Below are 22,408 nucleotides of genomic sequence, written 5' to 3'. Positions count from 1 at the left end.
TAGAAAAAGCATTTGGCAAAGTTCAACACCCATTCACGATTAAAATTCTCAACAAAATAGGTATAGAAGACAATTTCTTCAACCTAGTAAAGCCCATATGAAAAGCCCACAGCCAGTGGGGGAAAACTAAAAGTTTTCCTCTAAGATCTAGTACAAGGCAAGAATGCCCACTCTCACTTGTATTCAACATAGCATTAGAACTCCTACCCAGGGCAATTAGACAAGAAAAAGAAATAAAAGACATCTAAATAAAAAAATAAGAAGTAAAACTATCTCTGTTTACAGATGACAAAATTCTATATGTAGAAAACCCAAAAGACTCAACTGAAAAAAACGTTAGAACTAATAAATAAATTTTGTAAAGTTAGAGGATACAAAAATCAACCTACAAAAATCAGTTGTGTTTCTATACCAACAATGAATTATCCAAAAAGGAAATTAAAAAATACTTGGGAATTAACTTAACCAAAGAGGTCAGAGACTTGTACACTGAGTATTATAAAATGTTGAAGAAGGAAATTAAAGAAGATAAATGGAAAGACACCCCATGTTTAAAAATTGAAGAAATAAATACTGTTAAAATGTCCATATGATGCAAAGTAATCTATAGATTCAATGCAATCCTTATCAAAATCCCAGTGGCATTCTTTGTAGAAATAGAGAAAACGATTCTAAAATTCATATGGAACACAAAAGACCCTAGATAGCCAAAGCAATCTTTTTTTCTTTTTAATTTTTTTGAATTTTATTTTATTTATTTTTTTATACAGCAGGTTCTTATTAGTCATCGGTTTTATCCACATCAGTGTATACATGTCAATCCCAATCGCCCAATTCATCACACCACCACCCCAACCCCCCCGCCACTTTCCCCCCTTGGTGTCCATACATTTGTTCTCTACGTCTGTGTCTCAATTTCTGCCCTGCAAACCGGTTCATCTGTACCATTTTTCTAGGTTCCACATATATGTGTTAATATATGATATTTGTTTTACTCTTTCTGACTTACTTCACTCTGTATCACAGTATCAAGATCCATCCATGTCTCAACAAATGACCCAGTTTCGTTCCGTTTTATGGCTGAGTAATATTCCATTATATATGTGTACCACATCTTCCTTATCCATTCGTCTGTCGATGGGCATTTATGTTGCTTCCATGACCTGGCTATTGTAAATAGAGCTGCAATGAACACTGGGGTGCACGTGTCTTTTTAAATTATGGTTTTCTCTGGGTATATGCCCAGTAGTGGGATTGCTGGATCATATGGTAATTCTATTTTTAGTTCTTTAAGGAAACTCCATACTGTTCTCCATAGTGGCTGTATCAATTTACATTCCCACCAACAGTGCAAGAGGGTTCCCTTTTCTCCACACCCTCTCCAGCATTTGTTGTTTGTAGAATTTCTGATGATGCCCATTCTAACTGGTGTGAGGTGATACCTCATTGTAGTTTTGATTTGCATTTCTCTAATGATTAGTGATGTTGAGCAGCTTTTCATGTGCTTCTTGGACATCCATATGTCTTCTTTGGAGAAATGTCTATTTAGGTCTTCTGCCCATTTTTGGGTTCGGTTGTTTGTTTTTTTAATATTGAGCTGCATGAGCTGTTTATATATTTTGGAGATTAATCCTTTGTTGATTTCATTTGCAAATATTTTCTTCCATTCTGAGGGTTGTCTTTTCATCTTGTTTATGGTTTCCTTTGCTGTGCAAAAGCTTTGAAGTTTCATTAGGTCCCATTTGTTTATTTTTGTTTTTATTTCTATTACTCTACGAGGTGGATCAAAAAAGATCTTGCTGTGATTTATGTCAAAGAGTGTTCTTCCTATGTTTTCCTCTGAGAGTTTTATAGTGGCTGGTCTTACATTTAGGTCTCTAATCCATTATGAGTTTATTTTTGTGTATGGTGTTAGGGAGTGTTCCAATTTCATTCTTTTACATGTAGCTGTTCAGTTTTCCCAGCACCACTTATTGAAGAGACTGTCTTTTCTCCATTGTATATCCTTGCCTCCTTTGTCATAGATTAGTTGACCATAGGTGCATGGGTTTATCTCTGGGCTTTCTATCTTGTTCCATTGATCTATGTTTCTGTTTTTGTGCCAGTACCATGTTGTTTTGATTACTGTAGCTATGTAGTATAGTCTGAAGTCAGGGAGTCTGATTCCTCCAGCTCTGTTTTTTTCCCTCAAGACTGCTTAGCCAAAGCAATCTTAAGAAAGAAGAACAATCCTGGAGGCACCACACTTCCTTACTTCAGTATATATGCTATAAGGCTACAGTAGTGAAAACAGTATGGCACTGGCATAAAGACAGACTTAGAAACCAATGGAAAAGTACAGAGAGCCCAGAAACATACCCAAACATCTACAGTCAACTGGTCTTCAACAAGAGTGCTAAGAACACAAAATGGGGGAACACTCTCTTCAATAAGTCGTTCTGGGAAAAATGGACATCCACATGTAGAAGTCTAATCTGGACTCTTGTCTAACACTGTACATAAAAATCAACTCAAAATGGATTAAAGACATAAATGGAAGACCTAAAATCATAAAACTCCTAGAAGAAAACATAGGAAAAATGCTCCTTGACGTCAGTCTTGGCAGTGGTTGTTATAAGACAACAAAAGCACAGACAACAAAGGCAAAAATAGACAAGTGAGACTACATCAAACAGAAAAGCTTCTGGACAGAGAAGGAAATAATCAGCAGAATGAAAAAGGTAACTCAAAGAATGGGTGAAAATATTTGCAAATTATAATAATACTTATAAGGAATAAATATTCAAAATATATAAGGAAGTCATACAACTCAATAGCAAAAAAGCAAATACAAATGGGCAAAGGACCTGAGTTGACATTTCTCAAAAGAAGCCATACAAATGGCTAACAGGAAAATGAAAATGTGTTCAACGTCACTAACCATCAGGAAAATGCAAATCAAAACCACAGTGAGGTATCATCTCACAGCTGTTAGAGAATGGTGATTATCAAAAGACAAAAGGTAAGTGTTGCTGTGGATGTGGAGAAAACAGAACCCTTGTACACTGTTGGTGGGAATGTAAATTGGTACAGCCATTATGCAAAACAATAGAGTTTCTTCAAAAAACTAAAAACAGAACTACCTTATAAGCCAGCAATTCCACTTCTGGGTATATATCCAAAGTCAGTGAAATCAGGATCTTGAAGAGATATCTGCAATCTGTTTTTACTGCAGCATTATTCAAAATACCCAAGATATGGAAACAATCTAAAAATGTCTATTGGCAGATGAATGATTAAAGAAGATGTGGTATATCGACACACAATAGAATATTATTCAGCCACATAAGGAAGGAAATCCTGACATTTGCCCCAACATGAATAAAACTAGAGGGCATTATGCTAAGTGAAATAAGCCAGAAACAGAAAGACAAATACTGCATGATCTCAGTGGAATTCAAAACAGTCAAACTCATAGAAACAGACAGTAGAAGGTTGGTTTAAACAGGCTGGCAAGCTAGGAAACGGGAAGATGTTGGTCAAGGGGTACAAAGGTCAATTAACCAGAGATGAATAAGCTATGGAGAGCTAATATACAAATGTGACTGTAGCTAACAATATTATACTGTATACTTGAAATTTGCCGAGAGAGTTGATCTTAAATGTACTCACAAGCCCCACTCCCCACCTCCAAGAAAAGGGAGCTATGTCAAATGATGGGTATGTTAATTAGTTTGATTGTGGCCATTATTTCACAATGTATACATATATAAAAAAAGTCTTATACCTTAGATATATAAAATTTTTATTTGTCATTATACCTCAATAAAGGTAGAAAAAAAATATGCAAAAGCCATGAACATTTACTATTTAAGAATATATAGATGGCACATGAACACATGAAAAAATATTTAACATCACTAGCCATTAAGGAAATGCAAGTTAAGACCATGATGAGATATTACTATACACCTATTACAACCACTAATATAAAAAATAGTAACAATACCAAGTACTAGGAAGGATAGAAAGTATCAATAACTGGATTTCTCACAAACTGTTGGTGGAAATGCAAAATGGTACAGCCATTCTGGGCAGTTTCTGTTTTTTTTAAATTAAGGTATAGTTGATTTACAGATTATGTAAGTTTCAGGTGTACAACATAGTGATTCACAATATTTAAAGGTTACACTCCATTTATAGTTATTATAAAATATTGGCTATATTCCCTGTGTTGTACAATATATCCTTGTAGATTATTTTATACATAGTAGTTTGTACCTCTTAATCCCCTACCCCTATCTTACCCCTCTCCCCACTGGTAGCCACTAGTTCATTCCCTCTGTGAGTCTGTTTCTTTTTTGTTATCTTCACTAGTTTGTCTTATTTTTTAGATTCCACATGTAAGTGATATCATACAGTACTTGTCTTTCTCTGTCTGACTTATTTCACTAAGCATAATACTCTCCAAGTCCATCTATGTTGTTGCAAATAGAAAAATTTCATTCTTTTTTTACGGCTGAGGAAATATTCCATTGTGTATCTATACCACATCTTTATCCATTCATCTGTTGATGGACACTTAGGTAGCTTCCAAATCTTGGCTGTTGTAAATAATGCTGCTGTGAACATTGATCGGGGTGTATGTATCTTTTTGAATTAAAGTGTTTTAATTTCCTTTGGATATATACCCAGTAGTGGAATTGCTGGATCATATAGTAGTTCTATCTTTAGCTTTTAGAGGAGCCTCCATACTGTTTTCTAGTATGCAGCTGCACCAATTTATATTCCCACCAATAGCATACAAAGGTTCCCTTTTCTCCACATGCTTGCCAACATTTGTTATTCGTGGTCTTTTTGATAACAGAGTTTGACAGTCTCTTAAAGAACAAAACACATACTTACCATACAGCTCCAATCACACTCCTGGGCATTTATCCCCGAGAAATAATAATTTATTTTACACAAAAATCTGAACATGAATGTTCATAGCATCTTTATTTATAATAGCCAAAAATTAACAACTGAAATGTCCTTTAATAGGTGAATGACTAAACAAATTATAATACATTCATTTATAGACTGGAATACCATTGTAGTAAAACAAGAAATAAACTATCTACACACTACAACTTGGGCAGATCTCAATCTCAATATATCAAATACTGTATGATTCCACGTATATAATATTCTGGAAATTACAAAATTATAGAGATGAACAGATTAATATTTGGCAGAGATTAGGCATAGTGTGGGATAGGGGATGGGTATGAAAATAAAGAGGTAGCATGAAAGAAATCATTGTGGTGATGGAATAGTTAGTTCTGTATCTGGATTGTGGTGGTGGTTACATGAATCTCCACATACGATAAAATGGCACAGCACACCAAAATCACAACTAACTGCTGAATAACCATTGATAAAAAAAAAAAGACTGGAATCTACAAGAAAAAGAAAAAATCTACATCCAAAGACAAAGAAGAAACCTTGAGATGGTAGCAGGGGCACACTCACAATATAATCGAATCCCATATCACCCAGGTGGGTGACCCACAAACGAGAATAATTATATAGCAAAAGTTCTCCCACAGGAGTGAGAGCTCTGAGCCCCATTCCAGGCTCCCCAGCCTAGGGGTCCGGCATCGGGAGGAGGAGCCCACAGAGCATTTGGCTATGAGGCCAGTGGGGCTTGACTGCAAGAGCACCACAGGATTGGGGAAAACAGAGACTCCACTCTTGGAGGGCACACACAAAGTCCTGTGCACACCAGGTCCCAAGGCAAAAGTAGTGACCATAGGAGCCTGGGCCAGACATATCTGCTGGTTTTGGAGGGTCTCTTAGGGAGGCTGTGGCTCTCTCTGGGGTCATAAAAGCTGGTGGCAGACATAGCAGGGACATACATGAACTCTGGCTGGAGGCAGACATTTTGGGTCCTTAGCATCAAGACCTGGCTTTTCCCAACAGCCTGTAAGTTCCAGTGCTGGGACGCCTCAGGCCAGACACCTAACTAACAAGGGTGGGAATAAGCCCCATCCATCAGCAGATAGGCTGCCTAAAGACTTCTTGAGCCCACAGTCACCTCTAGACACAGCCCTTGACATGGTCCTGCCCACCAGAGGGCCAAGACCCAGCTCCACTCACCAGTGGGCAGGCACCAGACGCTCCTGCCAGGAAGCCCACACAAGGTTCTAGACAAACCTCACCTTCCAGGGAGAAGCAAGGAAATTATGATCCTGCAGCCTGCAGAACTGAGTCCATAAACACAGGTCAGAACCTACCCTGGGATCAGCTGGTCCCAGCCTTTGGGTGATGAGAGGGGAGTGTACTGCTGGGACACATAGGACATCCCCTACAGAGGCCCACTTATCCAAGGTCGAAAACATAACTAAGCTACTACATTCATAAAAATACAAGTATTAATTTAAACAAAATGAGATGGCAAAGGAATATTTCCCAGATGAAAGAACAAGATAAAACCCCAGAAGAACAACTTAGTGAAGTGGAGATAGCCAATTTACCTGTGTAAGAGTTCAGAATAATGATCATAAAGATGATCCCAGAAGGAAGGAAAAGAATGGACACACAGAGTGAGAAGTTATAAGAAATTTTTAGCCAACAGTTAGAAAATATAAAGAACAACCAAAGACAGTAGAAGAATATAATAACTGAAATAAAAAATACACAATTAGGAATTAATAGAATAAATGAGGTAGAAGAATGAATCAGTGAGCTAGAAGACAGAGTGGTGGAAATCACTGCTGCAGAACATAAAAAGTAAAAAAGGATGAAAAACAATGAGTTTAAGAGATCTTTGGGACAACGTCAAACACACCAGCATTCACATTATAGGGGTCCAAGATGGAGAAAAGGGAAAGGAAGGGACTAAGAAAATACTTGAAGAGATAATAGGTGAAAACTTCCCTAACATGGGAAAGGAAACAATCACTCATGGCCAGGAAGTGCAGAGTCCCACACAAGATAAACCCAAGGAGGAAAATGCCAAAACACACAGTAATCAAACTGACAGAAATTAAAGACAAAGAGAAAATATTAAAAACAACAAGGGAGGGCCTCCCTGGTGGTGCAGTGGTTGAGAGTCCGCCTGCCGATGCAGGGGATACGGGTTCGTGCCCCGGTCTGGGAGGATCCCATATGTCGCGGAGCGGCTGGGCCCGTGAGCCATGGCCGCTGGGCCTGCGCATCCGGAGCCTGTGCTCCGCAACGGGAGAGGCCACAAGAGTGAGAGGCCCGCATACCGCAAAAAAAAAAGAAAAAAAAAAAAAAAAAAAAAAAAACAAGGGAAAAGCAACAAATAACATACAAGGGAATCCCCATAACACTAGCACCTGGTTTTTCAGCAGAAACTCTGCAGGCCAGAAGGGACTAGAATGATATATTTAAAGTGCTGAAAGGGAAAAACCCATAACCAAGAATACTCTACCCAGCAAGTATCTCGTTCAGATTTGATGGAGAAATCAAAAGCTTTACAGACAAGTGAAAGCTAAGAGAATTCAGCACCACCAAACCAGCTTTACAACAAACGCTAAGGAACTTCTCTAGGCAGAAAAGGCCACAACTAGAAACAAGAAAATTACAAAACGGGAAAGCAAACATACAGTAAGGTAGGAAATCATCCACAGCACAAATATGATATCAAAACCAGTAATCGTGAGAGAGAGTAGAAGTGCAGGATATTTGAAATGCACTTGAAATTAAGAGATCAGCAACTTAAAACAATCATGTATATAGATATATAGACTGCTGTATAAAAACATCATGGTAACTGCAAATGAAAAATCTATAATAGATATACACATGAAAAAGAAAGAGGAATCCAAGCCACAAGAGAGAAAAGAAAAGAGGAAAGGAAGAAGAAAGACCTATAAAAACAAATCCAAAATAATTACTGAAATGGCAATAAGAATGTACATATCGATAATTACCTTAAATGTAAACAGATTAAGTGCTCTGACCAAAAGACACAGGCTAGCTTAATAGATACAAAAACAAGACCCATACGTATATTGTCTAAAAGAGACCAACTTCAGGGCTTCCCTGGTGGCACAGTGGTTGAGAGTCCGCCTGCCGATGCGGGGGACGCGGGTTCGTGCCCCAGTCCAGGAGGATCCCACGTGCCACGGAGCGGCTGGGCCCGTGAGCCATGGCCACTGAGCCTGTGTGTCTGGAGCCTGTGCTCCGCAACGGGAGAGGCCACAACAGTGAGAGGCCTGCATACCACACACAAAAAAAATTATATTAAATAAAGATTGTTACAGGAGACAAAGAAGGACACCACATAATGATCAAGGGATCAATCCAAGAAGAAGATATAACAAGTGTAAATATACGTGCACCCAACACAGAAGCACCTCAATATATAAGGCAAACATTAACAGCCATAAAAGGAGAAATCGACAGTAACACAATAATAGTGGGGGGCTTTAACACCCCACTTACATCAATGGACAGGTCATCCAGACAGAAGATCAATAAGCAAACACAGGCCTTAAATGACACATTAGACCAGATGGACTTAATTGATATTTATAGAGTATTCCATACGAAAGTAGCAAAATACATATTCTCTTCAAGTGCACATGGAACATTCTCCAGAACAGATCACATGCTGGGCCACAAAGCAAGCGTCAGTAAATTTAAGAAAACTGAAATCACATCAAGCATTTTTTCTGACCACAATGCTATGAGACTTGAAATCAACCACAAGAAAAAAAACTGCAAAAAACACAAAAACATGGAGGTTAAACAATATGCTACTAAACAACCAACGGATCACCAAAGAAATCAAAGAGGAAATCGAAAAATACCCAGAGACAAATGAAAATGAAAACATGACAATCCAAAACCCATGGCATGCAGCAAAAGCAGTTCCAAGGGGAAGTTTATAGCAATACAAGCTTACCTCAGGAAAGAAGAAATATCTCAAATAAACAGCCTAACCTTATATCTAAAACAACTGGAAAAAGAAGAACAAACAAAACCCAAAGTTACTAGAAGGAAAGAAATCATAAAGATCAGAGCAGAAATAAACGAAAGAGAGACTAAGAAAACAATAGAAAAGATGAATGAAACTAAAAGCTGGTTCTTTGGAAAGATAAACAAAATTGATAAACCTTCACCCAGACTTATCAAGAAAAAAGAGGAGGGCCCAAATCAATAAAATTAGAAATGAAAAAGGAGAATTTACAACTGACACCACAGAAATTCAAAGGATCATAAGAGTCTACTACAGGCCAACAACATGGACAATAAAATATACCAATAAAATGGACAACCTAGAAGAAATGGACAAATTCTTTAAAAAGTACAATCTCCCAAGACTGAACCAGGGGGAAATAGAAAATATGAACAGACCAAAATATGAAAAAACAACTACTGAAATTGAATCTGTGATTTAAAAACTCCCAACAAAAGTCCAGGACCAGATGGCTTCACAGGCGAATTCTAGCAAACATTTAGAGAAGAGCTAATACCTATCTTTCTGAAACTATTCCAAAGAACTGTAGAGGGAGGAACACTTCTGAACTCATTCTATGAGGCCACCACCACCCTGATACCAAACACCAGACAAAGACACCACAAGAAAAGAAAATTACAAGCCAATATCACTGATGAACATAGATGCAAAAATTCTCAACATAGTCTAGCAAACCAAATCCAACAATACATTAAAAGAATCATACATAATGATCAAGTGGGCTTTATCCCAGGGATGCAAGGATTTTCAATATTCACAAATCAATCAGTGTGATACACCACATCAACAAACTGAAGAATAAAAAACATATGATCATCACGATAGATGCATAAAGAGCTTTTGATAAAATTCAACATCCATTTATGATAAAAACTCTCCAGAAAGTAGACATAGAGGGAACCTACCTCAACATAATAAAGGCAATATATGACAAGCCCAGAGCTAATGTCATACTCAATGGTGAAAATCTGAAAGCATTTCCTCTAAGATCAGCAACAAGACAAGGATGTCCACTCTCACCACTTTTATTCAACATAGTTTTGGAAGTCCTAGCCGCAGCAATCAGAGAAGAAAATGAAATTAAAGGCATCCAAATTGGAAAAGAAGAACTAAGACTGTCACTGCTTTCAGATGACATGATACTATCCATAGAAAATCCTAAAGATGCTACCAGAAAATTACTAGAGCTCATCAATGAATTCAGTAGAGTTGCAGGATACAAAATTAACACACAGAAACCTACTGCCTTTCCATACACTAACAAGGAAAGATCAGAAGAAATTAAGGAAACCATCCCGTTTATCATCGCATCAAAAAGAACAAAGTACCTGGGAATAAACCTACCTCAGGAGGCAAAAGACCTGTACTCTGATAACTCTAAGATGCTGAGGAAAGAAACTGAAGATGACATAAACAGATGGAAAGATATACCATGTTCTTGGATTGGAAGAATTAATATTTTCAAAATGATGATACTACCCAATGCATTTTTCACAGAACTAGAACAAAAAACATTTTAATTTGTATGGAAACACAAAAGACCCCAAATCTTGAGAAAGCAATCTTGAGAAAGAAAAACAGAGCTGAGGAAATCAGGCTCCCTGACTTCAGACTATACTACAAAGCTACAGTCATCAAAACAGTATGGTACTGGCCCAAAACAGACATACAGATTAATGGAATAGGATAGAAAGCCCAGAAATAAACCCACACACTATGGTCAACTGTTCTATGACAAAGGAGGCAAGAATATACAATGGAGACAGTCCCTTTAACAAGTGGTGCCAGGAAAACTGGACAGCTACATGTAAAATAATGAAATTAGAACATTCTCTAACACCATATACAAAAATAAAATGAATTAAAGATCTAAATATAAGACCAGATACTATAAAACTCCTAGAGGAAAACACAGGCAGAACACTCTTTGACATAAATCACAGCAATATTTTTCTGGATCTCCTACAGTAATGGAAATAAAAACAAAAATAAACAAGTGGGACCTAACTAAACTTAAGAGCTTTTGCACAGCATAGGAAACCATAAACAAAATGAAAAGACAACCTACAGACTGCGAGAAAATATTTGCAAATGATGCTACTGACAAGGGATTAATTTCCAAAATATATACAACTCAATAACAAGAAAAACCCAAACAACCTAATCAAAAAATGGGCAGAAGACCTAAACAGACATTTCTCCAAAGAAAACATACAGATGGCAACAGGCATATGAAAAGATGCTCAATATCACTAATTATTAGAGAAATGCAAATCAAAACTACAATGAGGTATCATCTCACACCAGTCAGAATGGCTATCATCAAAACATCTACAAATCACAAATGCTGGAGAGGGTGTGGAGAAAAGGGAACCCTCTTGCACTGTTGGTGGGCATGTAAATTGGTGCAGCCACTATGGAGAACAGTATGGAGGTTCCTTAAAAGACTAAAAATAGAGCTACCATATGATCTTGCAATCCCAATCCTGGGCATATATCCAGAGAAAACCATATTTCAAAAAGATACATGCACCCCAGTGTTCACTGCAGCAGATGAATGGATAAAGAAGTTGTGGTATATATATATATATATACCACACACACACACACACACACACACACACACACACACACCCCACACCCCCAATGGAATATTACTGAGTCATAAAAAAGAATGAAATCATGCCTTTGCAGCTACATGGATGGGCCTAGAGATTATCATGCTAAGTGAAGCCAGACAGAGAAAAAAAAAATCATATGATATTGCTTATATGTGGAATCAAAAAATAAAAGATACAAATGAACGTATTTCAAAACAGAAACAGACTCAAAGACATAGCAAATAAATTTATGGTTACCAAAGGGGAGAGGGATAAATTAGGAGTTTGGGATTAACATATATACACCCCTATGTATAAAAGAGATAACCAGCAAGGACCTACTACTCTATAATAGCACTGAGAACTATACTCGATATTTTGTAATAACCTATCAGGGAAAAGAATCTGAAAAAGAATATATATATATATATACTTTGCTGTATACCTGAAACTAACATGATATTCTAAATCAACTATATACTTCCATAAAAAAATAAGGTAAAGAAAATGGCACAGAGCTATTCACATACATTGTACCAATGCCTATTTCCTTGTGTTGAGAGTATATTATAGTTACCTAAGATATAACCATTAGGGGAAACTTGTGAAGAATACAACTATGCTAAATCCTGTGAATCTTAATTATGTTATATAAAAAATTTTTAAGTATATATTCAAACCAAAAACAATCTGAAAACATTTTCTTCTTAAAAAGACAAGCCAGAGCTGGAGAATACAACATTTGCAAAACATATATCTGATAAAGATCTAAACTCCTTCAACTCAACAATAAGATGCAAACCAAAAAACTATACCAAAAAATGGGCAAAAGATTTCATGAGACACTTCATTAAAGGAGATTATGAATGGTTAAAAAGCACATGAAAAGAAGTTCAACATTGTTAATTACCAGAGAAATGCAAATTAAAATCCAATAAGATGCAACAAGAAATGTTGGTAATCAAAGAGCAATGATAACTCTCAGACATTGCTTATAGGCATGAAAAACAGTAGACCCAACTTGGGAACATTTGGCACTTTCTGAATAAGTTACATATAAACTTACCAGAAGACCCAGTAAGCCCACTCCTAGGTATTTACACAAGAAATGAAAACATATTGACACAAAGACTTATATGTGAATGTTCATAGAAGCTTTTTCATAACAGCCCCAAACTGGAAAAACACCCATGTATCTATGAACTGAAAGGATAACAAACTGCGGTATATGCACACAAAGGAATTCTACTAAGGATAAAAAGAATAAACCTGTGATACACACACACACACACACACACACGAGTCTCAAAAGCATCATGCTAAATGAAAGAAGCCAGACAAAACACAGTATATAGTTTACAAATTCATTTATATAAAATTCAAAAAAAGGAAAAGCTATTGAAATAGAAAACAGATCAGTGATTGCTTGGGGTCTGAGAAGTAGGAATGAAAGGAGGGGACTCACTGCAAAGGGGTACAAGGAATTTTGGGGGGGATGATGAAAATATTCCAAATCATGATTTTGATGATGGTAATCTACTGTATAATCTTTTAAAACCTATTGACTTGTACATTGAAAAGTGCTAAATTTTCCATTTAATGTTCATCAACAAAAGTGATTAACATTTAAAAAGAGAAAAAACTGAATTTGCATTCCCGAGGAAGTCACATGGTAAGGTCTGCTCACCCACTGAGACGAGGTGGCTGTAGTTCTCCAACATCACATCTCTGTACAGGGTCCTCTGAGCAGAGTCCATCTGCCACCACTCCTCCTGGGTGAACTCTACAGTCACGTCCTTGAATGACACTGATGCCTGTTAACAACATATTTCTAATCAAACTGAGGGTTCAGAATTGGGACATGGAAAATATTTTTGAAAACTAACTCCTACTATGTTTACTGTTTATTTAATTTTTATTTTTTTAATTTTTATTTTATAGTGGACTGTAGTTGATTTACAATGCTGTATTAGTTTCATGTGTGCAGCAAACTGATTCAGTTATGCATATACATATATCTATTCTTTTTCAAATTCCTTTCCCATTTATGTTATTACAGAATATTGAGCAAAGTTCCCTGTGCTACACAGTAGGTTCTTGTTGGTTATCTATTTTAAATATACTAGTGTGTATATGTCAATACCAAACTCCCAGTTTATCCCTCCCTCCCCACCTTTCCATCCATGTTGCTGCAAATGGCATTATTTCATTCTTTTTAATGGCTGAGTAATATTCCATTGTATATATATACCACATCTTCTTTATCAGTTCATCTGTTGATGGACATTTAGGTTGCTTCCATGCCTTGGCTATTGTAAACAATGCTGCAATAAACACTGGGGTGCATGTATACTTGCAAACCATGGTTTTCTCCAGATATATTTTTACTGTTTAGAGTTTAAAACAAAATGCTATAAAAGATGACTAACTCTGCCTTTGCTCTATAGCAGGGTATCTTCAATTTGGCACTACTGACACTCTGGGCCAGATAATGCTATTTTTGTGGAAGACTGTCCTGTGTATTTTAGGATATTTACCAGTATCCCTGTTTTCTACTGATTAGATACCAATAGCATTCCCAGTCATGACAATCAAAAATATCTCCAAATACTTCCAAATGTCTCCTGGGAAGCAAAATCACCCCTAGTTAGGAACCATCATTCTATATGAATAGTGGACAATACCTTCAGCAACAAAACAAAATACCCAGTTTAAGAGATGAGCTATACTAAGGCAAAGCAACAGAGATAAAGAATGGGAAATTAATACACAGAGATGCTGCACAAGCAAGTGGGTAGATGCTGATGCCATACACAGAGACTGGAAGAATAAGTAAGAATCAGAGGCTGGGTCACAGTGAGCGGATGTTGTTCAACTGCACTCAAAACACCCGTGGAACATACAGATGGAATTATTTATTTCATCATTGGCTGCAAGATTCTGGAACAGAGAAGGGAAATCTAAAATGAAAATAAGGATCTAGGAGCCAGTCATTAAGATGGTAACTTAAGTCATCAGGGAAAAAGGGCTGGTTCAGAAAGAACATAGAAACTTTAGGAAAGAAAAGGAGCAAGCACAAAATTCAAGGGAATATCAAAATTTAAAAGGCAGGTAGAAAGATAGGCCAGGAAGGCTGAGAAAGAATTTCTAAGTGGTAGAAAGAGAAAACAGAAAGATTAGAGTACCAGAAATTAAGAGATGAGAGAATTACAAGCAAAAATTATTTCTCTAGTTCAAGGGAATAAACCGAACACACACATTTACATCCCCTGCCTCCAAAAACACATTCAGGTAAAATAAAAAGCTTTCATAGCTATAAAAGTATGACAAAAGAGGAATTCAGAGAAACGTCCCAGCACAAGGCCTGAATTTTGAACAAATTCTGGAAGATAGAGGGTAAAATAGTATTGATAAAAAAAAAATAGAACAATATTGCCCACAATCTAATATAAATGTAGAAGTGGGCAAAAGGAGCAGGGCACTGTTGAAAGCCCAGAAAGACGTCCAAGCTTAAATTGAAGAAACTGTGTAGTAGGAGAAATGATAAACAGAGTCAATTTCCTATTTGAATACAGATGACATCATTTAAATGAGTGAGAAATGGCTAGATACAAATGTCTTTGGAATAACTAGATAGCCATCTGGGAAAAGACTGATCTATATCTCACACCACAGAGCAGGATAAAATTAAAATGTATTCAAGATCTAACTGTAAAAAATAAAATCATACTCTAAAAGACTACACAGAGCAATTCGTTTATAAGGTCAGAGTGGGAAATGCCCAACTATGACTAAAAACCCAGGAAGCATAAAAGAAAAAACTGCTAAACTTGACAACATAAAAATCAAATGCCTTCGAAAGACCCTGAATAGCCAAAGCAATTTTGAGAAAGAAGAACTGAGCTGGAGGTATCATGCTCCCTGACTTCAAACTACACTACAAAACTACAGTCGTCAAAACACTATGATACTGGCACAAAAACAGACATACAGATCAATGGAACAGGATAGAAAGCCCAGAAATAAACCCACACACCTATGGTCAGCTAATCTACGACAAAGGAGGCAAGAATATACAAGGGAGAAAAGACAGTCTCTTTAACAAGTGATGCTGGGAAAATTGGACAGCTACATGTAAAATAATGAAATTAGAACATTCTCTAACACCATACACAAAAATAAAATGAATTAAAGATCTAAATGTAAGACCAAATACTATAAAACTCCTAGAGGAAAACACAGGCAGAACACTCTTTGACATAAATCACAGCAATATTTTTCTGGATCTGTCTCCTACGGTAATGGAAATAAAAACAAAAATAAACAAATGGGACCTAACTAAACTTAAGAGCTTTTGCACAGCATAGGAAACCATGAACAAAATGCAAGAAAATATTTGCAAATGATGCTACTGACAAGGGATTAATTTCCAAAATATACAAACATCTCAAACCAAACAACCTAATCAAAAAATGGGCAGAAGACCTAAACAGACATTTCTCCAAATAAGACATACAGATGGCTAACAGGCATATGAAAAGATGCTCAATATCACTAATTATTAGAGAAATGCAAATCAAAACTACAATGAGGTATCACCTCACAACAGTCAGAATAGCTATCATCAAAATATCTACAAATCACTAATGCTGGAGAGGGTGTAGAGAAAAGGGAACCCTTCTACACTGTTGGTGGGAATGTAAATTGGTGCAGCCACTATGGAGAACAGGACGGAGGTTCCTTAAAAAACTAAAAATAGAGCTACCATATGATCTTGCAATCCCAATCCTGGGCATATATCTGGAGAAAACCATACTTCGAAAAGATACATGCACCCCAATGTTCATTGCAGCATTTTACAATAGCCAAGACATGGAAGCAACCTAACTTTCCATCAATCGATGAATGGACAAAGATGTGATGTATGTAGATCTACATATATCTATATATATGTAATGGAATATTACTCAGCCACAAAAAAGAATGAAATCATGCCATTTGCAGCGACATGGATGGACCTAGAGATTATCATAATAAGAAAAAGAAAGACAAATATTATATGATATCACTTATATGTGTAATCTAAAAAGATGATACAAATGAACTTACTTCCAGAAGAGATATAAACTCATAGACGTAGAAAACAACTTATGGTTATCAAATGGCAAAGGGCGGGAGGGATAAATTAGGAATTTGGGATTAACATATACACACCACAATATATAAAATAGATAACCAACAAGGACCTACTGTATAGCACAGGGAGCTATACTCAATATCTTGTAATAACCTATAATGGAAAAGAAACTGATAAAGAATATATATACTGTATATATATGTATATACATTTGTATAACTGAATCACTTTGCTGTATACCTGAAATTAACACAACATTGTAAATCAACTATATTTCAATACATTTTTTTAAATGCCAAAAAAAGTTCACCACAGTTAAAGACAAAAACCAAACGCCTTTTGGCAAAAATAAAAAAAACATGAGCAAGGCAAAAATATGAAAAAGTAGGAAAATTGTGCAGTTTATATCACTGAAAAATGGCTATAAAGATATACTGGATATATTAATTAAAATCAGCACAACAACAGGAAAACAGTAAGAAATAAACAGTTCAATAAAAAAGAAATATAGATGAATTCAAACAAAAAAGATGTTCCACCTCACTCATGAGAAGAGGAAAGCTTGTAAAACTAAACTTGAGTTATCATTTTTAATCACATTAGTAAAAATTCAAAAAGTTTGATGGCACACTCTATTTGTAAGGTTGTGGAGAAGAAAAACACACTCCTAGACTGTTGGCTCTACCTTAAATTACCTCCAGAATCTGACCACTTGAAAGCAACTAACACCCTTAAATGATCATCATTTATTGCTAGGATTACAGAAATAGCCTCCTATATTGTTCCTGCTTTCACTACTACCCCACTAGAGTTTATCTTCAAAATGTAGAGTTATTATTTTAAACTGTAAGTGAAAACTATCCTTTTGTTTCAAAAGAATAAAAATGAAAGCCCTCAAAACCCCCGCATTGTGAGAGGTAATGTGTTAATGTATTGGAAGACATTTTGATCAAGGTGTTAATTCTCCCCAAATTGATCTATATTACAGATTCTATAGAGTCACTGCAGTCAAAATCAAAATCTCAGCAGGCTTTCCTGAGCTAGACAAGCCAATTTTCAAAACTTTCTATAGAGAAGCAAAGTACCTGGAATCTCCAAAACACTCCTAAAAAAGAACCAAGTTGGAAGACACCTATTATCTGATTTCAAGAGTTACTATAAAGAGACACTCATCAAGGCAACGTGGTATTAGCAAAAGGATTAAGGTCATCAGATGTTAACAGAGTCCAAATAGATATAGAGAATAGACTTGTGGTTGCCAAGGGGGAGGAGGGGTGGGGGGGACAGAAGGATTGGGAGTTTGAGATTAGCAGATGCAAGCTTTATATATAGGATGGATAAATAACAAGGTCCTACTGTATAGCACAGGGTACTATATTCAATATCCTGTGATAAACCATAATGAAAATACAAAAAAGAATGTATATATATGTTTAACTGTGTCACTTTGCTGTACAGCAGAAATTAACACAACATTGTAAATCAACTATACTTCAATAAAGTTTTTTAAAAAATAAAAAAAAGAAGTGAAGAGAATCCAGAAACAGACCCAAACATAGGTTGCTAGTTGATTTCCCTCAGAGGTGCCAATACAATTCAATGGAGAAAGGATATTCTTGTCAACAAATGGTGCTGACAGTTGGGTATGCAAAGGTAGAAAGCACAAACATGGCAAACGCACGTTTCTCTACTCCCAATTCCTCTATTCTATTCTGCCAGCACAGATACTAAGACCCTCATACACAGAAATTCTTAGTTTTAGATTGGGCCAACGAGAACAAACTTTGTCCTTTTCTGATTGGCAAGCTTTATACTGAAATAAAATTTTAAAGTTGATCAAAAAAGGAAATTATTGGTATAACAAAGATTTTGAAATCCTAAGAGAATACTATCAACAAGCTCATGAAAATACATTTAAAAACATAAATAGGGACTTCACTGGTGGTCTAGTGGGTAAGACTCTGCGCTCCCAATGCAGGGGACCCAGGTTCGATCCCTGGTTGGGGAACTAGATCCCGTATGCATGCCGCAACTAAGACTCTGCATGCCACAACTGAGAGTCCGCATACCACAACTAAAGATCCTGCATGCCACAACAAAGATCCAGCGTGTCACAACTAAGACCCTTCGCAGCCAAAATTAAAAAATAAATAAATAAAAATGAACAATTTTCTATGAAAATGTAATGAGGAAAGTTACACTAAAAAAAAAACAAATCCATCATAGACTTATGACCAATAAATTAATCAAAATCTTCATGCAAAAAGTCTTCATAAGGCCCTAATTTATAGGTGAGTTTCACAAAATCTACATGTAACACAATTTTCTCATCTAAATTATTATTAAAGAAAAGGAGCAGGAAAATGTCCCATTTCCTTTTATGAGACTATGACCATGATACCATAATTGGACACAGAAACAAGAAAGTATAGTCTAATACAAGTTGTGGATACAAAAATAAAAATCCTAAATACAGTATTAGCAAAAAGTCCTAGGAAGATATGTAAGAAGCAACTTACCACACTTATTAGCAATTAGGGTCTACACAGGGATTTAAGTTAACATTAGAAAATCCATTATACTGTTTACAGTATATATAGATTAAAGGAAATAAGCTATAGCTTTGCTCCAATAGATACACAAAATGTAATCAATGTAATGTAATGCACATTCATGACTAATGTGAAATCTTAGCAAACTGATACCTGGAAGCAACCTTCTTACCCTGACAAAGGTAACCTACCAGAAGCTGACAGCAAACATCACAATTAATAGTAAAATAGTGTATATTATCCCTCAAGATTGACTTGATCTATTTTTATTTCTCCTTTTCCATTTAATGCATGGATGCTTCTTAACCTTATAAATCCATAAAAATGCAAAATGAGGAAAGAATAAAGAGCTCACCTGAGGTATGTTCATTTTCTGCTCTTGGGAGAGTAGAGAATCGTGGTTCAGCTGAGGGGACAGAAAGATGGGTGTCATGAGACATAACCTGTCTTATAGCTCCTAGATTCACCCCCCAAAATGTCAGCACCCCAGTTGGGGATCATCTTCCTTATAGGCATAGGGCCCTCTTGGCCTTGAAAAGGCACTAGAGTGATCACGTACAGGTGGCACCACCTGTCTTTGTGTGACTCTGAGATGACCATGAGGATTAAATCTGCAGTTTTTAACTGAGTGAATGTAAACTTTTCTCAATCATTTTAAAAATAATGCATGTGTCCTAACACAAGTAAATAAAAACAACAGAAGATTAGCTGAATTAAATACACCAAAGGATAAGACACTATCCTTTCATTAAAATTAACTTAGCAGAACAATACTCAGTATGCACCACTTATCTATTTTTCTTATTAATATTATTTACCCGCTGGTATAAACAATCTACAGAAAGCCTAATAAAAGAGATGGGATGCCTTAAGGCAGGAAATTTTAATCGTTTCAGCCGTGATATATTTGTCAAAAGGCCCTTTTGGTGACCTACCTGTGAGAGGGCGAAGTGCACTGTTTTCCTCCTGATTCTGTCACAAACAAACTGGGTTTCCCTGGACAAGTCACTGAACTTTTCAGGCCTGATGTCTTTAAAGATTTCAAGAGAGTTATAAATAGATGACCTTGGAAAACCCTTCACATATCATCATTCTGGGAACCTGTGAGGTCGGCATATCACTAGTGTCACATGTGGTGACAGACACATGTGACAGCAACACAGCATCTTTGGGGGGGGGGCAATTTAGGGAGAGTGGAGACAGCATTTCCTCCCTCTGCCTGGTTATCCCTTAACCCCAGACCTCGCCCTCACAAGCTCTCCAACAAAATGGCCTTTCCTGAACAGCCTGCCCCTGGACCAGTTCAGCTCACCTTGCTCTTCTCAAGGCTGGCCCAAACCCCCCACTGTCACATAGTCTGGTGGCTTCTGGAGGTGGGGTCATCACCAAGATTGGCTCACTCTGGGCAGGGAGATTAAGAACAGCTTCTGATCTTGCAAATCTAGGATCTGCTCCTTTCTGGGCTCTTCTGTCTCTGCTCTGAGGCTCTGGAACGAGGTCTAAGGTCATAGGGGTGCTCTCTTCCAGGTAAGACTCCTGTTAACAGAGACTCCCTGCTTCCTACTTCACAAGGGTCACTTTGTTTCAAGGTAACTGGGACGTGGATCCAAGAAACAATTCATTTCAGGAGCAAAAGCCTAATTCTTGGAATTCATTATAATACCAGACTTAAAAGACAGACAGCCTGGCAATGCAGAAGGGAGCAGGGACCTCTGTCTGCCCCAAGTGACCTGAAGAGACACTAGAAATCCCAGAATAAATTTTGACACATGGTAGGATTCCATCTACATTCACTTTCCCTTATACTTCTGGGAACCAGGGACAGGCCTCTTTGCTAAGTGCCCTGAAGGCTACAATGTCGGTATTAGGTAGTGTGATATTTAGACAAAGCCTGAGGTTGTAAGTAAAGCACCCTGCCCTTGAATCTAAACTCCCTCACTACTAGCTTGTGACCTGACCACACCGTTCCACCAACCTGAGCCTCGGTTTTTGTTAAAGTGTTAGTGAGATAACATAAAGCCATCCAATGAAAAGAATAAAGTGTCTTCCAACTATAATAGCAGTTGTCACTTACTCAGTGCTCAGTATCTGGCACTCGTCTAAATGCTTTACAAGTGATGACTTAGATCTAAGTTTCAAAACAACGCCACGAAACAGTCACCATTAGTATCATTTTCATATAAAATACCTCTTACCCAGGTTCCTTCTGTAACCCTGCTTACAGGTGACAGACCTGTAATTTACCGGGCCCTTCTGCTCCAGGGGCTCTCATCGCAGACCCCTGGCCACCGTCAGCACTATAAATTCACTTTGCCCCCTGCCGCCGACATGGGCTTTTTTTCCCCTGTCGGGCTGCAGGCGGGGCCAAGCACATGGTCCCCACACACCCAGGCCTACACTGAGCACCTGCTCTTAACCGGACCAGCCCGACCTGCACCCGGGGAGGCCGAGGGCCGGGGTCACCCCCTACCGGCCTCCCCCAGGCTGAGGGCCCGCCCGGGCGCATACACTGGCGTTGGTGGGAGGGAGTCCCAAAGATTTTCCGCTTCCATCCCTAGGCACAAACGCAACCCTCTCAGCTGGTCCCCCCGCACTCTCACCCCAGGTGCGCACCCTTCACTTTCCGAGCTGACTCCCAGCTTCCCAAACCTCTTCCCTGAAGTCCAGAGAAGACGAAAGAGGAGGCGGGGATACAGCCGCACACGCGCAGAAGCAGCCCAGAATCCCCTTCCCAGAGGGCCGCGCGGTAAAACAGAAGGATTCAAGACTACATTTCCCATAGACCTCCGCGTCCACTGCTGCAGTCACTCTTTAGGCGTTTACGCATTTTAGAAAGCTGAAGGGCGACGTCTTACAAGTATCCTGCCCAGCCTCTCAAGGATCCTGAAGAGAACGGGTTAAATATCAACTTAAATGCCAGATGCAAAGGGTGGTCCTCTATTGGCTCCCAATTGAAATAGCAGTTTTTTCATAAGTCATTTGGAGATAGTTGGGGAAACTTGAATATGGATTGGATATTGAAAATGTTAAAATTACCATTACGTAGGTAAAGTGTGAAAAAATTTTGAGTTACGTAAGAAAATTGGTTTTGTAAAAAAAAAAAAAAGGCAGGACGATTGAGGTATTTAGAATTGAAATTATATAG

General features: G+C 37.5%; 1 protein-coding gene across 1 annotated transcript in view; it reads right to left on the bottom strand.

Annotated features, from left to right (window-relative positions):
• Positions 1-21,927, bottom strand: part of ZNF782 (zinc finger protein 782) — a 58,549-nt gene extending 36,622 nt beyond the window's left edge. Inside the window, exons 1-4 of the mRNA XM_081238274.1 lie at positions 21,877-21,927; positions 20,199-20,293; positions 19,619-19,669; positions 13,262-13,388 (exon numbers count right to left, since the gene is read on the bottom strand). Of these exons, the coding sequence (XP_081094400.1) occupies positions 13,262-13,388; positions 19,619-19,633 (142 nt within the window). The 5' untranslated portion in view covers positions 19,634-19,669; positions 20,199-20,293; positions 21,877-21,927. The remainder of the gene's footprint in view (positions 1-13,261; positions 13,389-19,618; positions 19,670-20,198; positions 20,294-21,876) is intronic.
• Positions 21,928-22,408: the final 481 nt, after the last annotated feature.

Source organism: Mesoplodon bidens (assembly GCF_964165515.1).
Source record: "Mesoplodon bidens genome assembly, chromosome: 6".
NCBI classification, from domain to species: Eukaryota; Metazoa; Chordata; class Mammalia; order Artiodactyla; family Ziphiidae; genus Mesoplodon; species Mesoplodon bidens.
The sequence above is the reverse complement of the archived record's forward strand: the minus strand, read 5'-3'. Positions and strand labels throughout refer to the sequence as shown.